At 46.8% G+C, this 10,068-nt stretch overlaps 1 protein-coding gene across 3 annotated transcripts in view; it reads left to right on the top strand.

Moving 5' to 3' along the window:
- Nucleotides 1-2,582: 2,582 nt before the first annotated feature.
- The window catches only part of LOC119963391 (interleukin-15-like), a 66,564-nt gene continuing 59,078 nt past the window's right edge, over nt 2,583-10,068 (top strand). For all 3 annotated transcript variants that reach the window (XM_038792450.1, XM_038792449.1, XM_038792448.1), the window contains exon 1: nt 2,583-3,143. In XM_038792450.1, the coding sequence (XP_038648378.1) occupies nt 3,069-3,143 (75 nt within the window). In that variant the 5' untranslated portion in view covers nt 2,583-3,068. The remainder of the gene's footprint in view (nt 3,144-10,068) is intronic.

Here is a 10,068-nt window from a genome sequence, read left to right as displayed (position 1 = left end):
TAGCCAAAATTTCTCTGTCAGTCCGTCCAGTGTTGCGATCCTGTTGTTCGTGTATAGGTCTCTGACTGTCAGTGTCCCTCCGTCCTGCCTCCACCTTTTGAAGGTGGCGTCAGTCAGTGCTTGTGTGAACCTATGGTTGTTGCAGATGGGAGCCTTGTCCGACATTTTGGTCAGGCCAAATTGCTGCCGCAGTTGGTTCCAGGATTGGAGGGTGGCTGTCACCACTGGGCTGCTGGAGTGTTTTTTGGGTGGGTATGGGAGTGCTGCCGTGGCGAGGGCAAGGAGGTAGGTCCCCATGCAGGAGGCCTCCTCCGCACGCACCCACTCGGCTTCTGGCTCCTGGATCCATCCCCTTACTCGCTGTCACCACTGGGCTGCTGGAGTGTTTTTTGGGTGGGGATGGGAGTGCTGCCGTGGCGAGGGCCCGGAGGTAGGTCCCCATGCAGGAGGCCTCCTCCGCATGCACCCACTCGGCTTCTGGCTCCTGGATCCATCCCCTTACTCGCTCGGCTGTTGCCGCCCAGTGGTAGAATTGTAGATTTGGGAGGGCTATCCCCCCCGGATTTTGTTTTTTGTAGGACCTCCTTTGGGATCCTAGCATTTTTACCCCCCCCACCCCACCCCCCCCCCCCCCCCCCCCCCCCCCCCATATGAACGCCATGATTAGTTTGTCCAGCACTTTGAAAAAGGCCTTGGGGATGTAGATCGAAATGGATCTAAACAGGAAGAGGAACCTGGGCAGTACGTTCATTTTGATCGTCTGGACTCTCCCCGTGAGGGAGAGTGGGAGTGTGTTCCATCTTTGCAGGTTCTTTTTTACTTCCTCCGTCAGGCTGGTGAGGTTCCATTTGTGGATCCCTTTCCAGTCATGGGCTATTTGGATCCCCAGGTAGAGGAATTTGTGTCGGGCTTGTTTGAACGGCAGCCCCTTTAGTGCTGCCCCCCCCCCCCCCCCCCCCCCCCCCCCACCCCTTGCGGGTGTACTGGGAAGATCTCGCTTTTGCTCATGTTGAGTTTGTAGCCCATGAAGGCTCCAAACTCTTTCAGGAGCGCGATGATTCCGTCCATGCTGCTTTGTGGGTCCGAGATGTAGAGGAGCAGATCATCTGCATAGAGTGAGACTCTGTGCTCTCTGCCTCCCCTTCGGTTCCCCCTCCAATTTTTTGCTGCCCTGTGCGCGATTGCTAGCGGTTTGATTGCTAGTGCGAACAGCAGCGGGACAGTGGGCATCCTTGTCTGGTGCCCCGGTGCAGCTGGAAGTATTGGGAGTTGGTATTGTCGTTCGCCATTTTTCACGGCGACTGGCGATTCTCCGACTGAGCAGCCGCCGTTCGCGACCGTTTCACGACGGCGGCAACCACACCTGGTGCTTTAACATACACATTCATGGAGACAATTCTCAATTTTAAGTAGATCTTTCTGGAATTTCTTGTCCAGTGTTATTTGCATTAAATTCAATCTGATGGCCAATTACTGTTTATGTCTAGCTAGATACAAAGATTTTTTAAAAATCTCCCTCTCAATCCCATTTCTGTTCGAACCACGAATCTAACGATCAGAGTTTCAGATTCAGGACACTTACGATCTCAGGCACTTGGTTAGGTTCGGTGGCTTTTCCTTATAAACTATTTATGTTTCTGGATCAGAGAACAGTCAACGATTTCTCTCTCTCTCTTTCCACAGATGCTGCGTCACAGTAATTTCATTGCAATGTAAGCTGAATATTTTTAAAATGTTGATGAGTTTTAAAATTTAATTTCACACGTAATAGATTTGGCGGCTGATCCCCTATATTGCGACTTGTGAACTGCAACACTTTTTTAACATAGAACATAGAACAGTACAGCACAGAACAGGCCCTTTGGCCCTCGATGTTGTGCCGAGCAATGATCACCCTACTCAAACCCACGTATCCACCCTATACCCGTAACCCAACAACCCCCCCCTTAACCTTACTTTTTTTTAGGACACTACGGGTAATTTAGCATGGCCAAGCACCCGGAGGAAACCCACGCACACATGGGGAGGACGTACAGACTCCACACAGACAGTGACCCAGCCGGGAATCGAACCTGGGACCCTGGAGCTGTGAAGCATTTATGCTAACCACCATGCTACCGTGCTGAGAGGGGAGCAGGGCCAAAAGAAACCCGGTGAGACCCGGGCATTGGAACATGCATTGAACTCATGCCCCATGAACATGGTGAGACAATGATGGGGTTGGTCAAAAAGACAAGAGAAAGGGAACAGTAAAAGAATACCTATCTGAAATAAGTCTTACAACACCAGGTTAAAGTCCAACAGGTTTGTTTCGAATCACTAGCTTTCGGAGCGCAGCCCCTTCCTCAAATTCACCTGAGGAAGCAGCTGCGCTCCTAGTGATTCGAAAAAAACTTGTTGGATTTTTAACCTGGTGTTGAAAGGCTTCTTACTGTGCTCATCCCAGTCCAACGCCGGTATCTCCGCTGAGGGTTTGGCAGCATCGGTGGAAATAGTGAGAGAGAGAGACCGACAGGGTTATGTTTCAAGCTCGCTGATCTTTCATCGGAACTCCCGCTCTCTGGCGATGTTCGGGAATTGGTGGCTGGCGGCTGAGCCGCCTGGGCGCGAAACATGCGACATTTTATGGGGCCGCCTTGACTTTTTTGTCACAGACGGTTTGAACTTTCTCTTTCCACCAGTGTGCCTCGAGGGTTTGAACTTTCACTTTCACAAGGAGTGGGGGAGGGTGACAAGCTGTCAACAGAGAGCAGGCAAGAGGGTGCTCTCGCGCCCACACCTCCAGTGAGTTCGGCTCCATCAGGGACTTGCTTCGCTGCCGCTTCATCTCGCCCGCTGTCAACTTTGTAAAGAGTTGCCCATCTGGTGTGTGTGTTCCCTCAGTCAATGCGGAAGATCCACAGACAGAGAGAGAGAGAGACAGACAGACAGACAGAGGGAGAGAGAGAGAGAGAGAGGTGTTGTGTGGAGATTAGCGGGATTTACAAGCACATTGCCGGCACCATGAATACCAGCCCGCGGCCCCAACACTCACTGGCGTGAAGAGAGAGAGAGAGGAAAGCGGGCGGATGAACCCTCTATTCTGCATCTTTGCGCTAACTCTCACCACACTGTCGCTTATGCAGTCCGCTCTATTCATACAGGTAATTGGGGTGTTATTTTTTTATATATATATATTGCATCCCATTCTGCATTTGATACTGTAAAAAACTATCTCAGACTACAAGGCATGATTGTGTTGATTTACATTATGGTCCAGATTATTGTTCCTCTTTCCCCGCACCGTCTTTCCAGCAAGCAGGCGCTCCGAAACTCTGGCCTTTTGCTTGGAAACCCTTGTCAGGAGCCGCCACTGAGCTGAGGGACGAGGCTCTCGCCTCTCTCTCTCCCTCTCCTCAGCTGTGCGTGGCGGAAAGGCGCCGGCCAAGTCAAACAGGTTAAACTGTGCACAGTATTTTTGCGCAGACTTTAAAGATTATTATAAAGTAAACTGGGTTCAGTCCAGTCGATCACCTTTGAACGCCGCGTGTTTACCGACTCCTTATTAGGAAATGGCCTGTGGTATTGTTAAACAAGCACAGAAAATGCTGGAAAATCTCTCCGCATCTGTGGCGAGAGAGAGAAAACAAACCAACTTTTCGAGTCTGGGTGGGACTCTTGGTCAGTGTTATTTTCACATTAATGTCCTTACCGGTGCGAGGGTTCCAGGACCGAATGCAGGCTCCACTAAAGAGTCTACTTTTGAAACTCACGCCCCCTTTGACAATCACCACTTGATCTGGGAAGGTATGTGCCCGTGTACGTCTTATTTCTTTCAAAATTTTTACTCCTTTCTCAGGTTAGGCCAGCCCTTAACCCATCTCCTCGCTTGCTCCAAAAAAAACTAATTCAAATTCCAATCGAATTAATTTGCCAGTCCCCACAAGAGAGACACCTGGATACAAGCTGACGAGAAAAGACACTGCACCCAATCTTGGGCTTGAGCTGAACTTTGATCTAAGCCACAAGCCCGGGAAGCGTGCCTAGCGGTACAGCTGACTGCCATAAGGAGGGGCTGGGGAGATAACTCCAACATTCTCTGTGCACATGGATTGGCAGAAGCAGCATTTTAACTTTTTCCAATGTGAATTTTCAGGTTTTGGCATTTCATCCCACCCACTCCCAAATGCATGCTTTCAGTGAACACATCAAATTACATAGTCTAACCTCACTTCAATCAGTTGACCGTTTCTGTTCATTCCTGTTTTGGCAGCACGGTAGCATGGTGGTTAGCATAAATGCTTCACAGCTCCAGGGTCCCAGGTTCGAATCCGGCTTGGGTCACTGTCTGTGCGGAGTCTGCACATCCTCCCCGTGTCTGCATGGGTTTCCTCCGGGTGCTCTGGTTTCCTCCTACAGTCCAAAGATGTGCGGGTTAGGTGGATTGGCCATGCTAAAATTGCCCGTAGTGTCCTAAAAAGTAAGGTTAAGGGGGGGCTGTTGGGTTACGGATAAAGGGTGGATATGTGGGTTTGAGTAGGGTGATCATGGCTCGGCACAACATCGAGGGCCGAAGGGCCTGTTCTGTGCTGTACTGTTCTATGTTTTGGGGGTGGAGGAGGGGGAACTCCTTGCTGTAACTTTTTTTTCAATTTGATAATAGTTAAGAGGCAAAGGAAAAACATATTTGTTCATTTTCACTTTGTGTTCCTTTAGAGGATATTCCAAATTATAACATTAATTCAACTAAAATGCCTTTAATATGGAAAAACACTGCAATATTTAGTTCATGGATTTCATGGCTTGTTAATTTGTGTTTGTTGCTACCACATTAGATGCGTGGTTGGTGGGAAGCGATCAGTTCAAGTACTGTCCTTGTTATGGGGTGGGCGATGCAGGTTATGGGGTGGGCGATGCAGGTTATGGAGTGGGTGATGCAGGTTATAGGGTGGGCGATGCAGGTTATGGGGTGGGCGATGCAGGTTATGGGGTGGGCGATGCAGGTTATGGGGTGGGAGATGCAGGTTATGGGGTGGGCGATGCAGGTTATGGGGTGGGCGATGCAGGTTATGGAGTGGGCGATGCAGGTTATGGGGTGGGCGATGCAGGTTATGGAGTGGGCGATGCAGGTTATGGGGTGGGCGATGCAGGTTATGGTGATCACATCAATGCAATTGCTTAGAATATCAGTACGGGAGGTCGAGTAAGCATCTTAAGGAAGACGATTCCGTTGGGAGGGGAGAAAGTGAGAATTATAGTGATATTAATGCATAGAAGGCTGCCTTAATATCTCCATAATCTTCCAATTTCCCCTTCTCTAGGGATCATCTGCCTTTAAAAGCTTACTCAACCTCCTGAATTGACATTCTCTGTAAAAACACAAGCATTATTTGCATTGATGTACTCATGGGGCTGGTTTAGCTCATCAGGCTAAATCGCTGGCTTTTAAAGCAGACCAAGCAGGCCAGCAGCACGGTTCGGATTCCTGTACCAGCCTCCCCGGACAGGCGCTGGAATATGGTGACTAGGGGCTTTTCACAGTAACTACATTGAAGCCTACTCGTAACAATAAGCAATTTTCATTTCATGGTAACCTGCATCTCCAGCTCAGCCATCCCCACAGCAATGGAAGCACAGTAATTCAACACTTTGCATTCAGCAAACACAGTTTTGACAGGACATGAAATCCAAGAAATCCTAAGTATTGTAGAACATCTTTCCATATTTAAGGCCCTTTAGTTGAATAATGCTTTTGGAATTTTCTCATGAGTAATACAAAGAGAAAGTTGCTGAATGGATTTTCTAGTCCTGGAAATTCCACCAAATTAATAGACAGGAAAAGTTACAGTATGGAGTTTCCCTCAGCACAAATTATTTAGGACTGAACGGAAATGGTTGAGTGAACGTCTGATGTGTTTACAGAAAGTCTCTAAATCAGCATGTTGGGGCGGGGAGGGGGAATAAACTAACGTGCTAGCATGCCAAAACTTGAAAGCTAATTTTTATGAAAATGATTAAAATGTTGGTTCTTCAATGTGAGGAAGTAGACCTCTCCCCCAATGCTGCAATTATCCTCAGTAATCCCCACCACCACCCTGCCAATTCTGCCACTGCAGAAACATATGCTGCACATCTTTTAAAATTGAAAGTGATTGTGTCAAAGGGAGCAAGTTTCAAAACTGGAGATTAAACTTGGTGTTCCTTTTAGGAGCAGAAATACTGCAGGCAATGGTGGATGGCTGCTCGAATCCAAGATGGAAAAGTACAACGTGGATTCTATTATCAGGGGTGAAATAGCACAATGGCTATGCTACTGCAGTAGTAATCCTGAGGCTTGCACTGATAGTGCAAGGACATGAGTTCAATTCCCACCATAGCAGCTAGGAAATTTGAATATAATAAAAGAAAACCTGGAGTAAAACACCAGCACACTAATAGTGACCATGAAACCACAAGATAGTTGTAAAAACCCATCTGGTTCAATAATGTGAATTAGGAAAGGAAATCTGCCACTCTTACCCAGTCTGGCATTTGTGTGCTTCCAAACCCACAGAAATATGGTTGACTCTTAACTGCCCTCTGAAATGGCCCAGCAAACTACTCCATTATATCCAGAAAGGTGGTTCGCCACCTTTTCAAAAACAATTAGGGATGAGTAATATATGTTGGCCTTACCTGCAGCACTCACACCCTGTGAATTAATTTAAAAAAAAATCATGTTGCCCTTATTGACACTGATTTATTTGCAATCTTTATAAGGTGCACAATGGCAGTATGGTCGCTGCTAACAAAACCTTCCAGCTCTCCCTCTTATGTTCACATAAATGTAGACTACGGGTTTTGATGGAGTAGGTTCCATGACCACGCAGTCATTCCTTCCTCCAGAATGGGTTCTTAATAACTTCACAGTTGCCACAATCAACAAAGAAAAAAGAGCAATTAGGAATCTCTTAGTGCTCCTTTTTGCAGTTCCATTGTTGAAATGGGGGTATGGGAAGGAGGGGGTGCGGTGGCACCATCAGTGGACTAGTTATCTGGGGACCCATATCCCACCATGGCACTACTGTTCTTTAGGGAACATTACCTGGCCTGGTCTACGTGTGAATCCAGATCCACAGCAATGTGGTTGACCCTTAAATACCCTCTGATTTGGCCTAGCAAGCCACTCAATTCAAGGGCAATTAAGGATGGGTCCACATTCCATGAAATAATTTTTAAAAATAACTTGGAATGGGAGAGAAATTGTGCTATGTGACTGGCTGCCTGATAAAACTGTGCTTCCTGCTTTAAAATGGACTTTGAGGAATAACCTTCAGTAATACTTTATTTTGGGCAGCACGGTAGCACAAGTGGATAGCACTGTGGCTTCACAGCGTCAGGGTCCCAGGTTCGATTCCCGGCTTGGGTCACTGTCTGTGCACATTCTCCCCGTGTCTGCGTGGGTTTCCTCCGGGTGCTCCGGTTTCCTCCCACAGTCCAAAGACATGCAGATTAGGTGGATTGGCCATGCTAAATTGTCCTTAGTGTCCAAAAAAAAGGTTAGGATGGGTTATTGGGTTACGGGGTTAGTGTGGAAGTGAGGGCTGAAGTGGGTCGGTGCAGACTCGATGGGCCGAATGGCCTCCTTCTGCACTGTATGTTCTATGTTCTACAAAATTTAAATGTGTTTCAGAACAAAGTTCAGAACAAACATCAGGCTAATGAAAAATATGCACAAGAGGTCAGAGGTTATATGAGCTTATGAGCAGAATAAAAATTAAACCATATGTCATAGCTCAGATATTAAGATGCATACCAGCTGAAAAGTGACTTGTTTGCAAAGCAGCAGAGAAAATGGGCAAAAAGAGCTTACCGTAAAATCTGTACATAAATTGCACATTACCGGTTGAGTATCATTGATCTGAAAGCTATGGGGCCGATTGCATTTTGGATTTTAAATCATTTGTTTTTTTGGATACCGCATGTAAACTTACACTACAATTGCCTAAGCCTAGGCCAGCTATAGCCCAAAGTAAATTAAATGGCTTGAAAGTAAGATGTATCACTGAATAATAAATAAATGTTCCTTTTTGAGATGGTCATCAGAAAAGACACAAGGTAAAAATGTACAAACGAACAACTAGACTTCCTGTGCTAAAGGTTGACGAGGTTCAGACAAAGTGCAATTTTTGGACGCGTTTGGTTTTCGGAGTTACAGATAAAGGAAACTCTACCCGCATTACCTTCAATTTACCCAGGCAAAGTCCTCTTTCATTTTTCTATAATTTGCTGTACTCTGTTTAGTCAATTTTCTTTTTGACTTTTTCTTTGTTTCTCTATTTTGGGTTTTAAATTAATTTGTTATGGTAGCCCATGTCTAGTTTTTCTGCTACCTGCATATAGTTCATTAAGCAGAACCAAGTTTAGTATTGCATGGATCCTTGCAGAACTTGTCATGTACTAGGTCAAAAATAATCCTGAATTTCTTCTATAGATCCCTCCCCACCTAAACCACCTCCTACACAATGCCCAAGTCTGCCATTATTACTGCCTTTCGTCTCTCTACAAATATTTCTGAACTGCTAACACATTCCTTCTTCAATTTCTTTCAATCTACCAGCCTGTAAAGGACACCCAGATTTGTGTATACTCCTATTTATTCCTTAACTTGGTCCACAGAGATTTTAAAGGGCCCAATTTTAACTGTAAATTAATCGTTCAAACCAGTGTACCCAAAGAGTACCTCACACAGAGAGCTGTGTAATTCGCTGTATATGCACCCATGCCTTTAAATGCAACAATTCACATTACTGTGCAACTTATGTAGATTTTACAGTGAACTTTTTATTGCCCATGCAAACAAGCTGGCTGTTGTTGACAATCATGGTTGCAATATCCTAGATGTGTCATGGTATTCTGTCGTGTTCTGATTTGAAACCTGCAATTGTTGGGACACTGAGGTCTCAACCAATGAGCTACTTGCCATGGAGTACACGCTTCCAACCACTTGTCGTCAGTATTCATATGGCTGGTCAGTTAAGTTACAACTCAGTTGTGTCCCCAAGATGCTGATTGTCCAATTAATTCTTTCCATTAGATCATTGTTGCTAATTGGATTCAGAGGAGCGCAATCCTTTCTGTACACATTTACTTTTCATAGAATTTTCCCCAAAGAAATCTGAACCACTCCATTTTGTGTAATTTTCTTTAATCGTCCATTAGTATCTGTAGTCTTTTGCACAAATAGCCAAGAACATGGTATCATATGCATTTCAGAGATTACTATTCTTGAGGTCTTCCTTTTGTGGAAAAAATATTTCCTCTTGTGGGAGAATCTAGAACTAGGGGTCACTGTTTAACTTGGGCTGGATTCTCGTTCCGGAGGTTAAGTGCCGACACCAACGGAGGAGCTGTGGTGTTTCACAGCAGGAAAATCGGTGCAAAATTCTCACCTATTCTGCTACCGGTGAGGGGCTAGCACTGGCGCCGCATGAAACACCCACGGAACGCGCGGAAAACGGTTGGAAAATCGCCGGGTCCCCAGGGCTGACAATGCAGCCATGCGTAGGCCTACACCCCCCCCCCCCACACACGCACAGATCATGCCAGAAAAGATGGCACGGCCGTGCTGGACCATATACCCAGCCACCCTGACCCCAGAGCCCACCTCCTGGCCACCCCCCACCACTCCCCCCAGTCCTGGCAGAAACCCCCCACGGCCGAGTGCGGCACTGCTGGACACTGTCCGCATACCCTTTCTCTCTCTCTGCAGCTGGCTCACCAGGCTACCGACCGCTGAGACCACACGTCGGGAACTCGGCCCATCTGGGGTGGAGCATCGCTAGTGGCCCAGCTAATGACATTGCAACGGGGTTGCGACTGCGAGCGGTGCGCGTCCCGGTGTTAAACCGGCACCTGCCCTGATTTCAGCTCCGGGAGCCATTCTCCGCCCGATTGCAGTTCCCGATTTCGGCGGCGGGCAACTGAGAATCCCGCCCATATATGACAGATATCAAGAGGGTTGTGCATCTTTGGAACTCTCCCTGAAAAGGTGGTGGCAGCAGAATATTTGAATGTTTTTAAGGCTAGATGGATTCTTGATAAGCAGGG

The sequence above is a fragment of the Scyliorhinus canicula genome, chromosome 3 (genome assembly GCF_902713615.1).
Source record: "Scyliorhinus canicula chromosome 3, sScyCan1.1, whole genome shotgun sequence".
In the NCBI taxonomy this organism is placed as follows: Eukaryota; Metazoa; Chordata; class Chondrichthyes; order Carcharhiniformes; family Scyliorhinidae; genus Scyliorhinus; species Scyliorhinus canicula.
The sequence above is the reverse complement of the archived record's forward strand: the minus strand, read 5'-3'. Positions and strand labels throughout refer to the sequence as shown.